This window comes from Notolepis coatsorum (genome assembly GCF_963971535.1).
Source record: "Notolepis coatsorum genome assembly, chromosome: 7".
Classification (NCBI taxonomy): Eukaryota; Metazoa; Chordata; class Actinopteri; order Aulopiformes; family Paralepididae; genus Notolepis; species Notolepis coatsorum.
In genome coordinates, this window is record NC_140171.1 from 74908105 (window position 1) to 74932814 (window position 24710).

General features: G+C 40.8%; 1 protein-coding gene across 1 annotated transcript in view; it reads right to left on the minus strand.

The window, feature by feature from the left end:
* Positions 1 to 24710, minus strand: part of tdrd7a (tudor domain containing 7 a) — a gene marked incomplete at both ends in the record, with an annotated part of 195169 nt that overhangs the window by 26276 nt on the left and 144183 nt on the right. Inside the window, 3 exons of the mRNA XM_084318310.1 lie at positions 7155 to 7303; positions 9858 to 10050; positions 15301 to 15411. Coding sequence (XP_084174436.1) covers positions 7155 to 7303; positions 9858 to 10050; positions 15301 to 15411 — 453 coding nt within the window. The remainder of the gene's footprint in view (positions 1 to 7154; positions 7304 to 9857; positions 10051 to 15300; positions 15412 to 24710) is intronic.

The following is a 24710-nucleotide window of genomic DNA, read 5'->3' on the forward strand; positions in this document are numbered from 1 at the left end:
TTACAGGCTTAAATAATGTTTGGCACACAAAGACCGAACTGATATACATTTGTCAAAGTATTAACTTAGTGCAAACAAACAATATGCTCAGCCAGCACTAGACTTTCCTTTCTTTAACACTTTGATAGCCACTCACGGCTAAACTCGTGTTTACAATACCGTACTTTTCGCACTATAAGCCGCACCTGACTATAAGCCGCAGCAGCTAAATTGAATGATGTGTACATATATAAGCCGCACTGGACTATAAGCCGCAGGTGTTTTAATGTTTAATTACCATATGTAATTAGCTTTGGGACACAATACTGTCGGACAAATAACAAGCATTAACTCATTTACAAGTTGTATTAAGTTTAGCAAATAAGGGAACAGATAAATAACCTTTCAATGCAGTCAAAAAAGCAATATTTAGATGTTTACATTTTCTAGTTTGGTCACGTCGAGTCACATATAAGCCGCACCGTTATATAAGCCGCAGGGTAAAAAAATGGGGGAAAAAGCCGCGGCTTATAGTCCGGTAGTTACGTTGAAAGCCACTCAAGAGATTTCTCGGATTTCTTTTTTTTTAGCGATCTGAAATCATATTGCATCACGCGAGCCTACCCTAGCCTACCCAAGGGCCACCAGCGATCAGATGTGAAAAAAGCACCCCCTATCGTCTCCCAGATGGTAAATCACCCTTTTATGAAAATGTATGGGAAAACAAAATATTCCAGTCCACATTTCACTTCTCACCCATGCAGCCGGAGTACCAGAGTTCATTCAGGGGACTCTGAGCCCCGCGGATCATGAGTTCTACTGTATACTAGGGATGTGCATCTCCTCACTGAGGCCGATGCGATGTGCATCTCGATACGGTGCCAACGATACGATACATTAACGATACATTTGAAGCACCGGGCGATGCGATGCGATATGATTCACCCCCTGTTGAGATACGATTCGATACGATTTGATTCAACATAATGCGATTCGGGGGCGATACGATGCGATTCAACACGATGCAAAATAATAATAATAATAAATAATACAATTTTATGGTATGACAGAGGATTTGGTTGTATTCCTTATATGCAGCTTATATTATTATTAAAAATAAAAGAATCTACTGTAAGACAATTTATATAAAAACTCTTGGGTGCCTAAGAAGACTTTTGCATAAACTGTCTTTTCTATCCACTTTAGCTAAAAACACACGAGATTTATTTATCATTATTATTATTTTGTTGTTCCTATTTGTGAATAATCATGCACTGAAATGTCAAATCACGTTCCATTTGTACCTGTACAATATGGTGAATAAAGTAATCTGAATCTGAATCAGAGAGAGAGAGAGAGAGAGAGAGAGAGAGAGAGAGCCCCCCTCCCCGTCTGAGCTGCCCCGTCGACAGTTGATGATGTCACACACTAGACTAGGTCACTAGGATGAGTCTATAGTACTTTCCGACCGTAGCATTATGTCAACATCACGGAGCCAGGCTGGATGGATTGCATGAAGCGATATAATTAAGAAATGAATAACCAATAAATGTGAAGTTATCTTTGAACCCCTGTTGTCAAGCGTCTTCAATATACCCCCCCCCCCCTCCTCACTAATGTTACTGGTGTTGCAGAGTCACTTTAGTTAGACACTAGTTTAGCGTTAGCTGAACGGCTAACTGGCGTTAGCCAGAGGCTACTAGCGTTAGCATGTTGAGCAATTCTATTCATGTCTCCTCGACTTCCACTGTTTGTTGATAACTGTGACGCGGCTCTCGCCTTATGTAGTAGCAAAGCAATAGTATCTGCTGTGTGTGTGTGCAGTCACAGTGCACTGCTGACAAGTGGATGAGAGGAAATTATATCAATGCATCGGTTTTTGACCGATGCAAAGACGCTACAACAAGATGCATCGCGAGTTCAGCCTGACATTTTGCCGACGCGGACTTATTCCACCGGTGCACTTGCATCGTGAACGTGTATGCCGGCGCACCGATGCAAATCGATGAATCGTCACATCACTACTGTATACACGTTAGATCTATACACTTATCGATTTTTTCGAATGGTGATCAGGAATTGGAATATACCAGTTGGATACCATCTGATGTCAGGTAAGGAATCTATGTTATCAGTGTTAGGATAATCATATGCAATAAGGGGATTTATCATCAGCCAAATGGACATATCGATCTACCAGATGGCGATCGATAACGGGGAAAAGCTCGGGGGGATCCAACCGGCTCATGGTAAGATCTTTTTCACGTAAATTACATGCTGATCAGAGCTTGCTATGATACTCAACCAGCCGACCAGCGTATGTGACTACTTAGACGAACACGGTTATTGGTAATCAATAATCAGAAACAACGTCCCCCGCCCCCCCCCCCCCCTTCATGCATACATGCTTGAGGATCATACCGATCATATGCAGTTTGAGTTTTAACTGTAGCTTTTGTATAACGGAAATGCCATTGGATATAACGTTAGTAGCTATTAGCCCTTTATCTCGCCTTCCAGGAAATATACTAGACCAAATGCCGTATAACGCTTATATTCACGGCGCTATAAAATGAGAACGTATTGATGATTTTTTTTTCTTTAATCCATTTTGAAGGGACGGTTTATGGTCTCAATTGACAATGAGAATGGACAGATAGCAATACTATAAAGTATAGATTTAGCTCTACAAACAGCCCCAAGTCTGTTTACATATGCTGGTCGTCTAGAGTGGGGCCTGTCTAATCCCCGTGGCCGTCAATGTGTTAACCCTTTATCTGCCGAAGCTTATTCTCATCCTTGTAGCCTCTCTGCCAGCACTATTTGTCTATGGAGATGTTCACCTTCTTTGCAGGGCTATAACTTTTTAAATTGTATTGCTAAATTGACATTACTATGGCCCATTCAACATCAATTATCTATCGTTCAGGATGTAGGAACGTTTTACTTTTTCATTCACACATTCATACAAAAATACTGTCTGGAGTATAAATATGTTTTTATCGTTTTCGGCTGTATTTCATAGAACGTGAGTTATAGCCATTTATGCATATATTAGATAATCAAATGCAGTTTGATAGCGATTGACGCCAGATTAAAAATTTCAATTGTACAAGGTCCTAAACGTCATGACTCATCATCTGCTGGTGACCGGAGGGGGGGGGGGGGGGGGGGTCGTTTATAATGCAATGACCGACGTTAAAGGGGAACTATTTTACTATTTCTTTCACTATTTGGGCACTTTTACACAATTCCTGTGAGGCTATGGAACACCTCTGTAATATATATATTTTTTTTTATTCATTGTTTTGTATTTCTAATCAAGTCCTCAAAAACAGCATTTTTCTACCTCAAGATCTCGAGCTGTTTTGAGCCTGGGCTCCTAAACCACTGCGCAGCGTCGGCCCCGCCTGAACATTAACATGCAGCGATGTCTTTATGACATCACATATAGGGCACATTTTCAAATGACTCAGTTCAGTGAGGGTGAATATTGTGAGAGGAGAATTGGAAGAATGCGCCAATATGAGAATTTTGAGACATAGATCATATTAATATAAGTTCACATAGCTAGGAAACAATGCTAAACACTCAAAAAGGCCATTTATAAGATAGTTCCCCTTTAAATGATTCATGTAGTATGGGTGATATATAGATCAGAACAGTTTGTATGGATAATAATAATCAAAAACGCTGAAACTCACCCCAGTCTCCTCTTACCGTTGTGATGATGTGATGAGCGTGGAGCAAAAAGATCGCTATTATGGGATGTTGATCTATGCGATCCATTTCCAGGTTGTATAATACTATATACACGTCCAAATAATGTTTATTGAGTTATGGCAACGGATCGATATCCAGTGTCAAGATGGAGTCTCGCGAGCGATAGCGAGTGGCCGGACGGAATAGGGAGACACACCGGCGTCACAATTATCAACATCCGGTTGCAACTCGCCGATTGGCCACCAGGTGGCGGTATTGAAGCGTTGGAGAGTTGAGCGGAGATCTACAGCACCAGTCAAGGATCCGTGGGTGAAATATGAATACCATGACAGAAAATTGAAATATTGATCTCAAAGACGCTGTAAAACGTCATTGGCAGATTACGCATGGCGAGGAATGACGTGGTAACATGTCATTGGCGAGCAAAGGGTTAAGGGGATGCAAACCAGAGAAAGACTTTCGTCTCGTTTACATCAGGGTCCCCCATTTTCAATTCATCATAACATTTATGACATACACGACATACAGATATGGCCATTCTCTTTTAACATCCTCCTTTCTTTGAACATCCTCCCTTCTTTTAACCCCTCTGTGCCAACAGTAAAAACGTGTTCAGTTCTCAGACCATGATTCAATTTCAAACGGACAGAAACAGTAGTATTCTGAGAGTACAAAATAAATGTGTCCGCCTATGATGCATTCGTTGCCTATGGTGTTTACCATAAGGAGTGGGAGGGGTGGAGAGTAGGTCTCTGTATGTTCGCAGCAAAAGGTTCACTGCAGCTCAACTTTTATTTACAGTATAATGCACCTATCTAGGTGATTGGTGTAATATTTGCTGAGATGCACTAGCAGTGTAATGATTCCCCAAATCCACAATTGCATTTACCACTTGCATTGTATCTTCTGCCCGACCATGACCTTAAATTGGTAGGCCACCTTGATATGCTGGGGAACAGAATAGAACATACCGTGTATATACTTGTGTCTGTATAGTTGTTTTTAATGTGTTTTTCTTTGCTGCAGTGGTTTATGATGCTTGTGTGTCTGTATACTTGTTTTCCTTTTTTGCATCAAAATTTAGCTACCATGATGTACCAAAACAATCACAACATCATCTGGCAGAATTGTTACACCTAGTTATTTTTGTTATTTATGTGTAGTACTTGACCAAAGAACAAATACATTATAAGACAATTCCTTCAAGTCTGTCATCATCCCATGCCCTATAATTAGGATGCACATTGGCCATACACACACCACTATTTATAATAACAACTTGCCGGCATAGAATTGTGGATAGTTAGGGCGGCTGGGTGGCACAGCGGACATTGCGCTCGTCACCAACGCAAGAGACACCGGGTTCGAAACCGGCTGTCGGCTTTGCCTCCGGCTTGGGCCGGCTGTCATACTGGCTCAATTGGCAGAGTCAGCGGGTGGAAGTCGATGGGTGGTAATCTGGACGTTGTGGACAGCGACTCCTACAGGTCGGTTGGGGGACGCCTGTACAGGAAATGGCGGGGGTAGTGTGAGCCTCCCACATGTTACACCTCGCCAATGAGAGTCCGCGCTGGCAGGTGAAAAGATGCGACAGGCTGCCTCCTCGTGTACCAGAGGGGACACGCGATGCAAGGCTTCTATCCTCCCTACAACCGACCAGTGGGGGGGCATATGCGAGCAACGTTCAAGACAGGGGAGGGGAGAATTGGAAACAGCTAAATTGGGATGGGAGAAAAATTGAAAAGGAGAAAAAGAGGATCAAAAAAATTGTGGATAGTTGTGTATGGTTATCTGAATTGCAATTATTACCCCTAACAGTCTAATTGATTTAGCCCTGGCTAGCTTAGGCCTTTGTTTGTATCTTTCATGTATGCTAGTTAAGCCCATGTACAGATACATAAAAGACAAACGCATGCCATTTAACAAATACCCTGTTTTTTTTGTCCCACACTTGGTTCTCTGTAGAATCTCTGGCTGCCCAACCAGAACTGGGAGAGTCCAAAAGCTTTTCTAGAGGAGAGTTCTGGAATGTGTGGTAGAGTACAGAGTTTTTTTTTTATAGTATGAAGGGGATAGACTTTTAAAGTGCCCTAAACACTGTTTAGTGTTAGTAATTATAAGTCATTATGGAATAGTAATGACTATTTTGTACAGAATTATTTAAGTCAGGAACATTTCTGTATTTCTTGATTGATTATGTGTTGATTTTGGTTAGTCTCTGTAGGAGCTTCCAGGATAATGCCTGGGACAGAAGCTCCCCTCAGAAAGAGAGACAGCTGCACAGTCGTGCTTGAAATAAGCAGAGCTACTGTAGTACCCATAGCAAAGGGCCTAGTATTTTATGCAATATTTTGTTTGTTTAGAAAGTTATGTATTCTTGTATTTTCTTTTTAAATCTTATTTTCAAATTACATTTAATTGTATGTACATTATTATTATTATTATTAGGGATGTCCCGATCCGATCACGTGATCGGAATCGGCGTCGATCACGTGCTTTTCAGAGTATCGGGGATCGGGAAAAAATAATAATAAAAATCGGCAGTCAAAAAAAGAAAATTTTTATTCAACAAACATGACCATGTCCACGTCTTAAACTCATACGGAGGCCTTAGTTTTGGTTTTAAATTACATATAATATATCATCATTAATGTATTTATTGTCACACAGAGCAGAATAATTTTCCACAACAAACACATTCCCCTTTAATTTTCACCGTTGCAACAAACACCCCTTTAATTTAGACGCTACACGCTACACGCGGCTCGACCACAACAACAACAACACGTCGCTCCCGAAACACGGTTAATATCCACTGACTTGAGCAGCTAGACTTAATGTCAGAGGTTTGGAACTAAGCATTTAAAAATAGAAAGTCAAGCCAGTTGCAATGTTTGCAAGGAGGACAGCCGGCTGGAGGCGAAGTTTTCAGACTAACTTTTGGAGGATAACGTTACGTGACTGAGGATGATCGTCGGCGTTTCAGACCAGAATGGACCATTACGTAAGTCGAACACTGAATGTATACTAATGTGCAAACATATATTGAAACTTTTAATATTTCTCATATGAAGCAGAAGCACATTTCTCAGGGTGAATGTAATAACAAACGCCTCCGCGCTCGCGCCCCGGATATAGGCAACAGATGGGCTTGTCTCGCTCCACCAGTTTCTGACAAATGCGTCAAAATTGATTACTAATGTGAAATATCGGATCGGAAACGATCGGATCGATAGATATTTAAAATCACATGCTCGGGATCGGATCGGAAGCAAAAAAAGGCGATCGGGACATCCCTAATTATTATACATAGTTGTGCTGCAGGCGTGTTTCACTGGTGAACAAAAAGATTAAATAAAAACAAAACACTCCTTTTTCCACCACTTGGCCACACCCTAACAAAGTCTTACAACATACTCTAAACCCCAGAGAATGCCCTTCTCACCACTCACCAGAGGGAGTGCCAGGAGAGGGGGCATTAGCTGCCGTTTCTCTTCAGCTGTGGCCCCTCCTCCAACCTGGACCTGGAGTGACTTCTGGAGAGGTGGGCTCACAGCCAGGCTTTTCAGGGACAAATTCTCCATCAATGCACTGAGGTTAGCTATGGAATGAGTATGTACATTTCATTAATTCATACACACACACACAGCTGTCAGGGCTGTGCTGAATACTTTGAAACTACAATCTTAACCTATGCAATGGAATGTTGAACCAGCATGTGTTTTCTAAGGAGAGACTAATTTGTTAGCACGACCAGAAGATAATTTTGGGTAGGTTTCTTCTATATAATTATATGGTTTATCACTATGATGTTTGCATTTTTAATTTTTTTAGCCATGCTAAGGAAAATGGTCAGGGCCAGGGATATGTAAAATATGTGTGATGATCAGTAAACGGGCTAGAACTAATTTAGACTGGTGTGGTGTTCAGGACTTGTACAGACCACACCCCATTGACGTTGGATGCCAGGAGCTACAGGTTTCTTGTATGAAGAACAGCATGGATTGTGCTGAGAAAGATGACTACCGGTCCACACAACATTATTGGTAGGAAATGGGGCTTGGGGTCAGACATGCTGAACTTAGCCTTTAAATCAAACATTTTCCACATTGAGTTCCACATTGTATCCTACGACTTCCAAGTAAAAGGAACATTCTAAACATTTCTGAAATAAAAATAAATGTATAGATAAACTGGGATTGTGTGAAGTGTACACACTGCCGAGTAAGTATCTGTTGGAAGCAACCTTTGTTTGAATTACAGCCATGTAATTATTATTATTGGATTATTTAGATCATGTCTCTACACACCTTGCCCAGAACTTGCCCATTGATGTCCTGCGTTATTCACATCCTTCCACAGATCTCCCAAAAGGGACTTCTGGCTCCCAACTAGGCCACTCAAGGACATTCCCTTTTTTTTTGCCAAGCCACAGTTGTAGCTGTGTGCTTTGGGTCATCGTCATGCTGAAAGGTGGACCTACGTCCCAATTTTAACTTTCAGCAGGTTTTTCTCAAGAACATTTCTGTATTTTGTTCCATCCATTTTCCTGATAAGTGCACCAGTCCCTCATACAAGGATGCTGCCTCCAGCATGCTTTACAAAATAATCATTATGACATGCACAAATACCCCCAAGGATTTCATTGCAGCCTGTTTTGCAGCTGCCGGCTGAAGCGATTTCCCTCAATACTGGACCAATTCCAAAACGTTGTCCCCATTAGTAATTTAGACCCCAAATAATGGAACATTTTAAATACTGGAATGATCCTTTACTGGTAGGGCTCGGCGATATGGCCTCTAAATGATATCACGATATTTGTTGGCCATGTCACGATACACATCACGATATTTTGACATTTCCTCTAAAGCACTTAAAAATGCTTGATTTAACCCTTTGAAGCATACAGTCACGCCAACATGACGATTAAAATAGTCCCTGCAACATATGTCTGCATTAAACCATGAAGATGCTTTCAAAAATTATTTAATTAAACGTTTCTAAAAATCTAAAAGAGTAGTCTACTGACACACTAATACAGAAAAAAATGTATTAACATCAAAGACAATTTATATAAAAACTCTTGGGTGCCTAAGACTTTTGCACAGTACTGTTTTCTATCCACTTTAGCCAAAAATACACACACTACTGTGAGAAAATAATAATCATGTAACCGAGGAATGGTCCGCCTATAATTTTAATATATAGTAATATAAAATCACGGGAGACTTGATAGCTTAGACTTATGATTTTTATTATTAGCAATGGTGTCTGTGCATCATCATCATATATATATAAACTTTTTAATTGCGTGAAACATTATGAAGTATTCTCTTATGCCGCTTTTCCACGGTCTGCACGGTACCTACTCAATTCGGTAGTACCCCGCATAGATTTTTTTTTATCTACTTTTTCTCCCCATTTTCTATTTTTCTCCCATCCCAATTTCGTATTATCCAATTCTACCCTCCCCTGTCTCGAACGTTGTTACCTTGCATCACGTGTCCCCTCCGGTACACGAGGAGGCAGCTGTCGCATCTTTTCACCTGTACAGCGCGATCTCTCAGCGGCGAGGAGTAACGCGTGGGAGGCTCACGCTGCCCCCGTTGCTTCCTGATTCTGCTGTACAGGCGCACCAACCGACCTGTCCACAACGTCCGATACCCACCCACCGGCTTCCCCACCCCCTAATACTGCTAATTGTATTAGTATGAACGACCAGCCAAGCCGGAAGCAACGCCGAGAGCTGGGCTCGAACCCAGCATCTCCTGCGTTAGTGGCGAGCGCCTTGCCCACTGCACCACTTAGCCGCCCCCATAGATAGATGGATATAAAGACAGTACCCCCCCCCCCCCCCCGTCAGTGTAGCTGAGGCGCCGTGACGTCATATTCAACGCGACAGAGGATTTCAACGCTAGCCATCAAGCTATGAATCCAGTGCCTTATTAGCTCATTTACACTAGCCGCAATGCTAATGATTAGAGTGCGAGGCTACTACCAGTTCATCCACCTCGGCGCCTCCATATTCTATTGCCGTTTCTGAATAAAACATGTAGGGCTACCGTTTAAACTCGCGAAACTCTCTCCACTTCTCACGCTCTCGTATCCCCATTCTCATATCCCCACCCCTATTTACTGGTATAAAACCCAAGTACCTGCATCCAGGTGGTCGCCCGCTCTGCTCTGAGGGAGGGTGATTGTGTTGTTGTTGGGCTCCGTCAGCCTCTGCCACACCGCCGACCGGGACAACTGATGGTTTATACTGCAGTCCTCCTGCTGACCGTCAGCACTGGAGAACAGGAGGATGTGGACCATACGCTCCTCTTTGACCTGGTCCACCTTCATGATCTAAGGGGAGAGAGTCAGAGAGAGAGCGAGAGAAAGATATAGTACTACTCAGTGTTTAGGGCAGCCTCTGGGTTCCAGTCTGTATACTATCCCTTTATGCTATAGCCAGGGATTAAAGCAAAAAAAATCTCCTGACTGAACTTTTTTCAGGCCAAGTGTAACTGAGGGGTACAATTCCCTGACTGTATTAATCAAGTACTAGTATCATTAAACTACTACCGTCTATGTACTACTGGCCAATACTGTACATAAGTATATTAGATTAGAACACTTCCACAATAACACGGTTTTCCACACAAAATACTCGGTTAGAATATTTATTACATCAATAAGGATTATATTACATTACTTAGTTGCGCTTATAAGGCAAATAGAATGTGCATAGGCGAGTCAATAGTGAATATTAAGAATGATCTCTATGGTACTCTGGGAAAGGGGGTACTACCGGTTGTAAGCCAGCAGAGGGGGGCAATGCTCTAGGAATGTCAATGGTCCACGGAGCTGTAGCAAGGCACCTGGAGACGGTGTATTTACTCCCTGAGTCAGCGGGAAAAAGCAGCCTGGTCCCAGGATGCGCGCCGTGTAGGTGAAAGCCGTGGGGCCTCTGGTACGACAGAAACGGGCTTGAGTGATGTCCCCACGGGCACGTAGGTCTCACAGCAGGGGGTGTAGACGGTTCTCTGCTTCCAGCAGCTTGGTGAAGAATGAAGAATAATAATCCTTGCCGGAAAAGTGGCACTGCTGGCGGGGTGTAAATCCTCCGTGGTGCTGCTGGTCCGGTGTAAGTATCCTCCGGTGCGGTAGTGCACGGTTGACCTTGACGTTACTATACTATTAGCACGGGCAATAAGTGCTCTATGTAGACGCACAATTACTCACTCCACGTGGTCTTTGACTCGTAATGAAGGTTTACTAATAAATAGAGAACGATACATTGAACAAATGTATTAGGATAACACGAGGCTCTATCTTGGGGCAATGCGAGCCCTGCTCTGCCCACGTTGCGTAGTGGGTGAGACGTTGCTTGGATAACTGGAACTGAACGAGACTGAACGGGACAATGGACTAAGAGGCTAAGAGGCTAAGAGAGAGTTCTACTTTACTTGCGCCATATATATATGCGCTGTGAACAAATAGTACCATTCGTATTTTGGTAGCCGTATTCATGGGCAGAAGCTGGGCATGTACAGACATATCTCGTCGGTACCTTTGAAGTCAGCTCGAGGGGGGTATGGCGCTGGCGCCTAGGGGATCGCTTCCAATAGGAGAACGAATATTATGGTCTGTCCTGTAGACTAAAGGGATATTCAGTGCATATTGTACAAGGAATATACAAGGGATATCAAACGATATACAAATATTATACATGGGATCTCAGGCAATAAATATATATATTCGGTTTAATCTGACCCTTTGTAACACCAAGTCATATTCTTATTTTAACCTCCACTATATATTTTAGCGTTTTAAGGGAACTAGATCATTTTGAACATCTTTTCTATTGCCAGTTTGCTTTTATGTAATATCAATGCCGTTTTCAATTCATTAAATTAAACTGATTGCAAGGGTTGACTGACTTTGTCATACAAATAAACAAATCTACATACTGTAACCTTTCAGTATTGTGTATAGTTCAAATTCAGTATTGTGTATACCGTACTTTTCGGACTATAAGCCACGGCTTTTCCACCCATTTTTCGACCCTGCGGCTTATATAACGGTGCGGCTTATATGTGGACAAAACCCGAAAATCAAAATATTGCTTTTTTTACTGCATTGAAATGTTATTTATCTGTTCCCTTATTTACTTAATACAACTTGTAAATGAGTTAATTCTTGTTATTATGCACCACCACCCACAGAATTGAGAAAGAGCAATCAATCTGTCAATCCTTTCCGTGTCCGGGTTATATATGATGCCAAGCCTACATCATATTGGTTGTTTACAATAACATCTGATTTAATGTGATGGAAGAAGTGAAATGTGAGGTTTCCAGTGTTGAGTCAAATTAAGCCGCAGGCTCCACTCCTTACATATGGTAATTAAACATTAAAACACATGCGGCTTATAGTCCAGTGCGGCTTATATATGTACACATCATTCAATTTAGCTGCTGCGGCTTATAGTCCGGTGCGGCTTATAGTGCGAAAAGTATGGTAGTTCAAATTCAGTATTGTGTATAGTTCAAATTCAGTATTGTGTATAGTTCAAATTCAGTATTGTCTATAGTTCAAATTCAGTATCGTGTATAGTTCAAATTATGCAGGGCTCGAAATTAACATTTTTACTTGGTAGCACTGGTGCTCCCAACTTCAAAAAGTTGGGAGCACCAGCAAAAATGTAGGAGCACCCACCTAAATGTAAGGAGCACCAACAATATATATGTAATATATTTTTTGTATTGATAAAAAAAACTACAATATAACAGTACTGTAATGCAGTAAAACAGTGAAAGTAGCCTTAAACTATAGTATAGTGTAGACCTAGTAGTGTAGCCTATAGTGTAACTAGGCATGTGCCGGTATGACATTTTGAGGGTACGATAACCTTGGGCAAAAATACCACGGTTTCACGGTATTCGGTACATAAAAAAATCCCACATTGAACAAAACATATTACAGTGCACAATACGCTTTTCTGTAAGTGTTATTTATGAATGTGTGAAGACTGTCTGTATTACACACAGAGGGAACAGTCTGACCACATTAAAACTAAGTACAGAATATAAAATACTTCCAAATAAACTTTCATGATTATGAATATGTAGGCTACATGTCAAAAGGGCATTTTGCTAATGTAATCTACTTGCAAAGATGTGTTATAATATAGCCTAGTACTATTCTTAATATATTAAACTTTGGATTCATCTTTTGTGGTGGCTCAACATTATTCACACACGGAACTATGTGTTGGGGATAATGGTTCCGCACGGACCATATCGTTTGTTACATTGCTGTCGGCAAACTCGCTCAGAGTGTCAACATAGTGTTGACATTGAGTTGATGTTAGCTGCTAGCTGGCTACCCGAATCCACAACAGCCAGGCAGCCAACCGTACAAAATACAGTCTCAGCCAATCACATCGATTTGTATAGTTAGTTAGCTCCACTGCGAATTAAAAGTTAGCCAGCCAGGACAGCCCGTATTAGCAAGCTACAGTTGCTAGGTAGCTAACGTTAGCCACCCGAAGATCGGTAGCTAGCTAACGTTAGCCACAGCTTCAAAAACGAATTTCAATTATGTTATGAGCTATCAGCTAGCCAGCTAGATAACGTTAGACAACGCCTTGTGTAGTAAACTAAAGTGAATAGTTTACTGGGCCATTGTTTAATGCTTCAGTGGTGTTAAAAGAGGACCTGCACGCTTGCCATCTTCGGTGCAAATGATACGGGTCTGTGACAAGACAGGTCTGTGAGGGGGAGGGCACTGCGAGCAGCGTGCGTGTGCGTCAAGCTCACGTTTGATTGGTTAGAATGGTCAAAACGCCCCTTTTTCATGATATTTGACGCCTCTGATTGGCTAAATGTTGTTTCAATCTGTATGCATCTACAAATCATATTATACCAGGTAGCCAATTCCGTCAGACTCAATCAAATTGACAAAAAAAAAAAAAATCCGTCTGGAGACGGAATGCTTTAATGCATGGCTATAGCACTCCTCGGTGTTTACAGGCTCTGGGTTCCAGTCCCCTGCCGTCTGTATACCATCCCTTTATGCTATAGCACTCCTCAGTGTTTACAGCAGACCTGGGAATTGTACGGCCCATGGGATGATTCTGACCGGCCCGCAAAAGATTACATGATAATAAAAAATAAAAAAAATCATTTAAAAAAATTTAAAAATAATTTAACACTTTTCATGTCAACGTTCACACGCACAATATACGCTTACCTAGGATTTTACTTGATTCAACAACAAAGCAGTCGGGGCAATGGCAAGCCGAAAACTGTCGAAAGTGTGGTTATTTTTTTCCACAACCGAGGTAGGTAGATTACATTTTTTTTATTTGAAATTAATTTCAAGACAACTAGGCAGCAACAATCTCTAACACATGAAATCCCTGAAAGAAGTCAAACCATCAGCTGATCACCGGCACAGGTACTCATCCATGTTAGGACTTAGGAGCGCATGATGAATTTTCAAGGCGTTTAAGATTTCAAAAAGGTTGAGGATGAAATACAGCTGGTTTCCTCTCCCTTTACCTGCAGTGTTGATAGTGCACCCACTGATGTTCAGCTTGAACTCATTGACCTGCAGTCTGATTCATTACTGAAAGAGCACTTTAAGTCAGCATCACTGCTAGAGTTCTACTCTGCTCTCAAGGATAACTTTCCAAACATGAGACATGCTCAGAAGGTTCTCTTTGGATCCACATACAGTACATATGTGAACAGACATTCTCAGTCATGAAGTTTACCAAATCCAGGTACAGATCCTCTCACTGATGAACATCTGTCAGCTGTGCTTCGCATCTCCACCTCAGACATTCAACCTGACTTTGATGGACTTGTTAAAGCTCAAGAGACTGGATTTCGCACACTGAATGAAAAAAAAAAGAACTGAAGAACACTAAAATATAAATTATTATTATAAAATGTGGAAATATAACAAGTGAAATGGGACACATTCTTTTTTTTGCACAGTTCTGAAAACATTAAATGTTTAATATAGGCATGTAAAGTCAAAAAGGCTACAAAACTGGGACACTTTTCTTTAGTTACACAGTTCAGTGACATGTCTTGTTTATTTTGGCTACAAAGATGATGTGATGTCTTTAGAAAGCTAAGAAGATCCTTGTTTCAATAGTATATGAAACTCAAAATGCCCTTTTTAATGTGACTGAAAATGAGTTAAATGTTTCACATTTTGTTTATCATTTTGGAAATTCTATTTGAATAAATGATATTTTTGAAAGCTAACTTCACCTTTTAATTGCCAAATAATAACATACACTCTTACCAGCGGTCAAAACAATGCCATTTACTGCTTTTTATATAGAAATAAAATGTATATTATGCATAATTGAGTTCGGAATTTTGGCCGGCCCTCCAAAATATTTTCAGTTGCTCATTTGGCCCCCTGGGAAAAATAATTGCCCACCCCTGGTTTACAGGCTCTGGGTTCCAGTTCCCTGCCATCTCTGCGTGGTTGTAATAATACATTTAATTTATATAGCACTTTAAAATCAAACGATATCTCAAGGTGCTTCACAGCAAAAGAGAAAATACAATACATGTGTGTGTTCTATACCTTCATGCTACAGTCCTTGATGAGCATGATTGCATCCTTCAGCCAGAGGACAGCCTCAGATTTCCAGCCCTCTGCTGGAGCGACCAGGTCAGACAGACAGCATTTGATAGCCTAGAGAGAGAAACCACCTTCAATTAGAATGGCCAACACCAACAGTTCTTGTATCACTTCATACTAAACCGTTTAGACTAGGGATGTTAAAAATGAATCGAAGATCGATTGATTGATCGTTAAGGATTTACTCGAACACGTGACATTTACTACTATCAAACAATGATATATTACAATGTTGTCTGTCTCTTATTACATTTTAGCAGTCAGTAGAATGGTATATTTTTTATTATGTTTTTGGTAGATATTTTATTGGTTTCGTTACCGGGCAGTCCGATAGAGAGGAATTATGGGAGATAGACAGGGGAAGACATTCGGCAAAGGTCGCAGGGTCCGGGAGTCGAACCCGGGACGGCCGCATTGCACCGCAGCGCTGTACGCTACCCTGGCGCCCTGAATGGTGTATTTTCAAAGCACGTTTCGATGAACAGATGGAGGGCGCAATACAACTATGATGAGGAGGCAACCACCTGTGTCTAAAATTAAGCGAGGGGGAAAAACACTAGGGGCGGCAAATTGCAAAATTAAGCGGGCTAAATAGGGTGACCAGATGCAAAAAGTCCAAAAGCAGGACAACAGTAAGGGTTTGGTGGGACAAAGTGGGACAGATAGATAATGTAAATGTTTAAATTAGAATAACTGGTCTTCACCGAATAGATCAAAATAAATACAAAATTATATCTCTCCACATTAGTCTTGGCACTGGCAGCCGGCTTGTTACCACCTAACATCCGTTTTAAATATTCAAACTTTTTCACTTGACAGGAATGTCTTGTGTTCGATATTCCCTGTTAACACAGAACTAGGGAAAACCGTGTATAATACAAAAATAATACAAATAAATTGTGTTTATCTATTAGAATAACTGGTCTTCACCGAATAGATAAGGGTTAAATCAAAATAAATACAAATTAAATACAAAATGATATCTCCACATTCGTCTTGGCACTGGCAGCTGGCGTGTGTGCTCATCTTCAGAACCATGGAAAGCACCTGCGACCATTGGGGTTTTTAATTCACTCAAACAACTCTCCACTGAGGAAGGTGCAAGCACATCCATAACTATGGATGTAGCTTTTGTATGACCACACAATATTTTTTTTGCAATCTCGGAGTCTGTCCAAATGACAGGAGCTAGCTTGCTACCAGTCGGCTGACCTGTATGAATGAGAGTGTTGTACAGTGTGATAGACACTTGTAATCTCAGCTGCAGTGACTTTGTCCGTCTGGCTATCATTTTTGGGTTTAAGAAGAAACGGCATGTGTCGTTTGCCATTCTTGGTTGTAACTGCAGGTTTGTTTCTTTTTACTGCTTTCCATCTTAATTTCTAGTTTGTTGTTTTTTTGACAGCGCGCTAAACGTTGACAGCAAGCTAGATTTTGACAGTGCACTAAATTACTACCTAACCAATCAGATCTGCGATATGAGGTAGCGTCACGAGCAGAGCAATGTGTGGACAAGAGGCGGGTTGCTACGTTTACTGTAGGGAGGGGCTTTTAGACCCATGTTTTTTTTTTGCTTCGCAAAGCGGGACATCCTCTCAATATGCGGGACATTAGGTCAAATGGCTGTGCAGTACAACCAAAAGCAGGACACCTGGTCACCCTAGGGCTAAGAGAAGCGCAGATTTTGAGCTGCGACCGACAACGGGCCGGGAAAATAACCAACGTCAGTATGCGCATTTATTGAGAATGACATGATCGGTATGGTTGATGGCAAAGGATTGCGGCAAATTATGCACCTGCTTGAAGTTCAGAGTTGCTCACGCAGTTAGCCAACGTTGCCGCTGCTCGCAAGGTTGCATCGACGACAGACAGGTGGACTGCCCTGACAACCGAAAGCTATGTTACCGTCACTTGCCACAACATCACCTTAGGAATGGCGGGGTCACCACTCTGGTGTTGCTAACTAGAAGTTTGCCAGGTCGCCATATGGCAGACCACCTCGGATAACATTTAAAAGAAGCCATTCCCCATCCCTGGATCAAGGGACCCGTATTTGACTTTCCACCAGACTGACAAAGCTGGCACGCCAGTACCTCTGTATAACCGCGACATCGGTACCATCCGAGCAAGTGTTTGTGGACCGATTGTGACCAAGCTGCATGCGCTCCGGTCTGAAACCCGACCATGTTGATATGCAGATTTTCCTCAACAAGAACAAATAGATCGGGTCCATGTGAGTCAGTCGGAGACGGGCTATTTATGTTCTATGTAGGCGTAATCTGTTATTTAGTTAGGCCAGGGGTCAGCAACCTTTACTATCAAAAGAGCCACTTTTCCCCCCTCCCACAAAATAAAATGCTCAGGGAGCCGCACAACCTATTTACCCTTAAAATGAAGATAACGTTTTATATATCCCCAAGCATACCCCACATTTAGCATAAAATGCCTGACAATTGCATACCCAAAGTAATTTGCGATTTTTTATACTTTATACTTATAGCACACAGTGTTGCATTAATGGAATTATAAAGCAACAAAAATAATTTGACTTTTTATTGCAGTTTTTACCTGTTATAACAAAGGAAAACCTCAAACTCTTATGGAGAAAATATACTGGCTGTGTAGACCTATTTTTAAATAAAACACAGAAGAGGAGACAAAACACTGGTGTCTGTAGACCAGGGGTCTCAAACTCGCGGCCCGCGGGCCAATTGCGGCCCGCTGGATGATATTTTGCGGCCCCCTACTTGACATCAAGGTTTAGTGTTAGTGCGGCCCGCGTGCAACTGTTTGCCGCGTCGTTGTGCGAGTTGGATGTTTTATTAGGCTACCATAGCGCAGGCTCATGGCAGCAACGTTACGTTAGTGACTTGGTTGAAACATGATTCCGTGTGGAAGGAAAATATATCCAGTGCGTATGGCAGGCATCCTCAAAATTCTCCGCTCATCTCCTCTGCAAGCACTTCTCCACTGTCTGTGTCTGTGACATTCAGCGCCCTGTCAGCGTTTCTCCCCCCCACCCACAGTCTGCGAATCAGAGCAGAGGAGGGCGGGTCTTCACGGAATGCGTGTCGTCTTTCAGCGGGTCCCAGTCAGAGCGAGTTGACAGCGCATCGACAGGTAGTCTAATCTGCAGGTACTGTAGCTAGTAACCTCGTTCCCAGTTGTATCCCTGTGAGATAAATGTAGCTAGTAGCCTAGTTTCGCCAGCAGGCAGTTAGTAGAAACATGTGGCATGTTCAAAGAAAGTAAAAGAAAAGTCGACAGTGAAAATCGCTGCAATTCAAAGCTGCATGGACTGAAAAATATCCTCCCAGCACCAAGAAACGGTAGCTCTTGTGAAGAGTGGCAATTTGAAACGCCACTATGAAACAAAAGTTATTTTGATGCAGCCTTTCCTCATAATTCAGTGCTAAGAACCGCAAAAATAAATGGAATGAAATCATATCAAGCTGCAAGCAGAATTATTGTTAAAGCTATGTCACAATGAGAAAAAGCAACAAAGTCCTCACTCAGTGGCATGGGTGTTGGCTAAACACAAGAAGCCATTCTCTGATGCATAAATAATAAAATAATGTATGACTGAAGTGATGGATACCATGTTTGAAGGCAAACAAAAGCAAATCCTCCTCAGATAGCACAGCAACCAGAATAACTGAAATACTGGCTGATGATTTGATTAAACAGCTTTGTAAAAAAAAAATCAATGCATTTCCATAGCTGTGGATGAGTCCACTGACACCACTGAGAATGCTCAGTTGCTGGTGTTTGTGAGGTTTTAGTGAGTTTGTGAGAAGATTGGATCAGTTGTACTTTTTTTTTTTAATACTTTAAACCCTTTTTTTGTGGAATATTTGATGGGGCCCAGCCTCACCCAGACTCTACCTCCAGCGGCCCCCAGGTAAATTGAGTTTGAGACCCCTGCTGTAGACCTACTTTGAAATAAAACCCTGAACTATTCAGGTATATTTGAGTCCTTCCCTTATTTGTGGAAGATTTCACACCACATATCAGGCATACAGGTAAGCCTGCATCATTAGTCGTGAAAGCAAATTAATCTGTCCACGCTGAATTAAAACTAAAAATTAAGTTAAAAATCTTGAACTTAAAAGGAGTAACTGGATTGGATGAATTTCAACAAAGGGGTGACCAAACATAAATAGCAAATATAACAAAATATACCAGGGTCCAAGCAGCAAGTGCAACAGCCACTGTCAGAACACATAACTATTACCACCCTCCCCAGGGTATCAAAAAAGTCAACCAACAAACAAGATTCTTGTGCCGGATCTCCTCTCTGGTAAACAAGAATAGTAATACCCTGAAGACTCTAACAGGAGCACTCATTCAAGGGTACTACGACTATGCTTGCACCTCATGGTACCAAAGCACCTCAAAGGCCCTAAAAACAAGATTACAAACATCACAAAACAAACTGGTCAGACTACTGCTTAACCTCACTCCTAAAACCCACTTTACCCCTGCCCACATTCAAAACCGCTCTTAAAGAGCACCTACGGGAGGCTGCAATTAGAAACTGGGCACCGTAAATGTCCAAACCCCCCCCACCCCCCCATCTAATGTACAGTCTCCTCCCCATCATATGTATATATTTTCTGTTAGGATCTCTGGGTAACAGTACTGTATATTTGCATATCGTATATGTCACAATTGTAACACTACAGTACTATATAGTATACCTGTATGTCATGTATGTCCCTATGCCATAAATGTCATGATGTCATGTATGTTGAGTATGTCATAAATGTCATGTCACTATAATTGAAAATGGGGGACCCTGATGTAAACAAGACACACGTCTTTCTCTGGTCTGCATCCCCTTAACAATTGTGTGTATTGAGCCGTACTGTATTGTACCCATTCTGCAATCTGTTAAATAAAGTTTTCATTCATTCATCCAGTTGTTTTGTTTTTGTGGTTTTGGTTGAATGAATACTTTGTTTAACAGATTGCAGAATGGGTACAATACAGTACGGCTCAATACACACAATTGTTAAGGGGATGCAGACCAGAGAAAGACGTTTGTCTTGTTTACATCAGGGTCCCCCATTTTCAATTCATAGTGACATTTATGACACTCAACATACATGACATTTATGGCATAGGGACATACAGGTATATAGTACTGTACCGTTACATTTGTGACATATACGATATGCAAATATACAGTACTGTTACCCATAGATCCTAACATACATGGGAGGATACTGTACGTCATTAGGAGGGGGTGGGTGGGAGGAAAAAATACATAGTGGGTGAAGATCTCATCGAACATAAACACAAACGTGTCCTTGTTTACATCCGTGAATAGATTATTTTCAAGTTAACCTCAGCTTCAAGCTTTGGCGTGGAGCCGAATGTTATCCGGACTTCTGTTGGTGCAGATGTTATAGTCCTACCTGAGATGGCACAGCTGGTGTGGAGGCAGGGGCCGAAAATAAATGCGAAATAGTAGTTTGCAGGCGGTTTTTGCAGAACGCTCAGCATGTGCGACGCGACTGCTCTTTTTTTTTGCAGCAGGGCTTGTAATGGTCTTTGACTGGGACCAACCATCGCGCAAACAGTGAATTGTCGAGCCAGTTCTCGTTAAATTGGCACTTAGTTTCCCATATTAACGAGTGCAAATGCTAAACTAAACGTAACGTTTCCGTCGACACAAGTTATTTATAAAACAGTGTTTAGAAAAGTTTTCAGTGTATTAAATACATGCTGATATTTTAAGTGACGAGCAGTGTTAATTTAGTCAACGAAAATTATGACTAAATATGGTTGTCAATGAAGCTTTTTCCTCTGACAACAAGACGTTAATGGAGATAATGTGACAAAATAATTCATGCAATGTCGTTGACTACAAACGACGACACAAAATGTAGTTTATAAAATAAAACCTTGCCGAAATCTCTCGACTAAAACAAGACGGCGGGCCGTCACTCACTTGTGGCACTATGTGCTCGTCTGCCGGCTCCGGGCTGCATTTTTTTGCCGATCATCCAATACGCTGTTCGAAAGTTGAATTTGCCGCCTTTCAATCGCCACCATACTCAACCAATTGTGTGCTTCGGGTCTCGAGTTACAAGACGATATATTTGACACGCCGCTCCGTCAAGTGACCATATCAGACTATATACGGTCCCGAACTGACCAATCACTGCTGATGGCGAAAATGATAGACCACCATTGTAGCCAAGGAGCGTCTGCTCCGAAAGCTATCCCAGACAGGCGGGTGAGAGTGGGGGAAGCCAGGTGACGAAGAAGTCCTTTGCCCTGACTCTGGTATTGAAGTGGACGGCCATTTTGGATTATCACGCTGAAACCTTAAAAAAAATTAAAAAAATCATTTTCCGTGGGATTTTTATAAACTTTGGACTGTATGACTATACCACTTCAGGCTATGGAACCGTTGTGTTTTCCAGCTCCTACCTCTCACCTGGAACCCAAAAACAGGCATCTGGCAACAAGTAAGGAGACACTTTTATTTCACTATGTTCAAACCTCTGTCTTTCTAATGCATTAGCACTCAAAGTGATTTTTGTGTTAGCAACTTCAGAATGTTACCTTTCAAAAGATACCAGACTCATGCATGTGCTATAAGTATAAAGTATAAAGTAAAGCTTAGCAAAAAAGGTATGCAATCGTCAAACTGCCCTGTTTTTGCCCAATCCTTAGTTAGATTGCAATAATTTTTGTCTAACCAGCTAGCACTAACGTTAGCTTGTTTTTGTTTAGAAAAAACTAGTGCTGTCAGGCGATTAAAAAAATGTATCTAATTAATTACAGGATTTGTAATTAATTAATCTAATTATCTAAATATCAGGCCTAAAATGGTTATGCGATTAAAATGTGATTAATTAATTAATCTAATTAATCACATTTTAATCGCATAACCATTTTAGGCCTGATATTTAATATTCTATAATCATATTTCAAATTGCATATGTCCGGATGGCAGAATTCAGTACTGTATCTACAAAACCTTCTGTTTAACACATTATGCGCCATAAACGGGTTAACTGCCATGCGTTGAGCGCCAGAAACGAGTTAACTCGTTTTTGGGATCGTTATTTCATTTATTCGCTATATCTATTCATAATTCATAGGCTCTGAAGAGGATACCAGAGGCTGCAGCTGTCTGAGCTGGCAGACGGTCAACACCGCCCTCTACTGCCAGGCGGAGCTATTGCATCTCATTGAAAATGGGTTGGTGTGTTTTAGGAGGCGATCTGTGCCGGGCGGGTAGGGTTTAAATACTCGGGCGAACCAGTTCTATACAACGGTGGCATCGAGCAGTAACTCCGCCCGCCCATCATTGTGAACCGGTCGGTAGTGTGGTGCGGACCTCCATGAGCATTATTTGGAATTGCGATCAGATATTTGGATTATCTCTTTTGCATTACATCAGATACAAGGTAAGAAGATTATAAATACATTTTATCGTTGATCTGACATTTATTTCTACCGCGATCACAGCTATATGTGTGGACCGTGTATGGCTGTTTACCGTTGGCTGCGGGGGGGGGGCGTTATTAGACCCATAGATATAATATAAGATATATTTTAAGCACTTGCAAATGTCACAGTCTAAAACTATATCCATTGAATAAAGACCTGGCGATGAATGGGGTATCAGCGCCCCCTGGTGCTGGTGGTCAATGTGTTAATCATCTTCCCTTTATTCATTTGCTTAGATTTTTCAGGTCTGGTAAATTTTAGCATGGTGTTATTCAGTCAAAAAAATAAAAGAATTGAATTGATATTCTCATTTGGTTGATTACAATTTACTCAAGCCTAGTAACAGACAGTATTTCTGACACTGGGAATACATTCCCTGAGATCTATAGATGTCCCTAGAATCAGATACCAAGAACATGCAAATGGCCATTTAAAAAAAAAGTTTGTAAATGTTTATTCTACGTTCTTATGGAAGGAATGATAAAAAATATATATATTTAATAAATTTTTTATTTTTTTTTATTAATTTAGAGTTAATTTTCATAACGCGATAATTTGCTGTGTAATTAAATAATCAAATTAACGTGATAAACTGACAGCCATAGAAAAAACCCACGCCAACTTATGAGGCTGTAACTGAGTGGCGAGACTAAATAGAGACTAGAATGCTCAGACCTATAGTTGACTAAAACTTGACTAAACAAAACATTTATAAAAGGTGACTAAATATGATGAAAACGAAAAAGAGCATTTGACATATGACTAAGACTAAAATAAAAAACAGCTGACGAAATTAGCACTCGTGGCGAGTGACTTTTTTGCCACATATGGAGCTAGCCCGCTTATAGACACAAATGTGTTTTGATATGTCTAGGCCTCTACGTTTCCGTTTCATATGCCATGCAATGTTGTGAGAATGCAATACCTCGCTGCTGTGGAAATAAACATTTTGATTGAGGAAACTAATACATTTGTTATTGTTTGGTAAATTTGGTATTTTTTGTTACAATTACTAGATTAATTGATCGTTAACGTCATCAATAGTGCTGTCAGGCGATATTTTTTTTTATCTAATTAATTACAGGATTTGTAATTAATTAATCACATTTTAATCGCATAACCAATTTAGGCCTGATATTCTATATTCTATAATCATATTTCAAATTGCATGTGTCCGGATGGCAGAATTCAGTATTGTATCTACAAAACCTTCTGTTTAATCATCTTCTCTTTATTCATTTGCTTAGATTTTTTAGATCTGGTCAATTTTAGCATGGTGTTATTCACAGTCAAAGATACAAAATATACATATAATTACAATTTACTCAAGCCTAGTAACAAACAGTATTTCTGACACTGAGAATACATTCCGTGAGATCCATAGATGTCCCTAGAATCAGATACCAAGAACATGCAAATGGGCCATTTAAAAAAAAATATCTGTAAATGTTTATTCTACGTTCTTATGGAATGAATGAGATTTTTTTTTTTTTTATAAATGTACATTTTTATTTATGTTTATTTATTTATTTATAATTTTGCATTAATTTTCATAACGCGATAATTATCTGTAATTAATTAATCTAATTAACGCGATAAACTGACAGCCCTAGTTATCAATGATCGAGTAAGGAACGTGCTTACAATTTGCAACCCTAGTTCAGACGCACAAAAGGAAGTAGTCATAGAATGTAGGGCTGGGCGATATGACGATATTATATAAATATCGGGTACAGTTCATTAACGATACACTTTTTAAACGTATCGTGGATATCGTGATGTTTTGCCCAAGAGGCTTGTGTCGCGTCAATCTGGTCCACACGTTGACACTTTTGAACAGCGCCGCCCCACACACACACACTACTGCATCAAAAGTTACTACT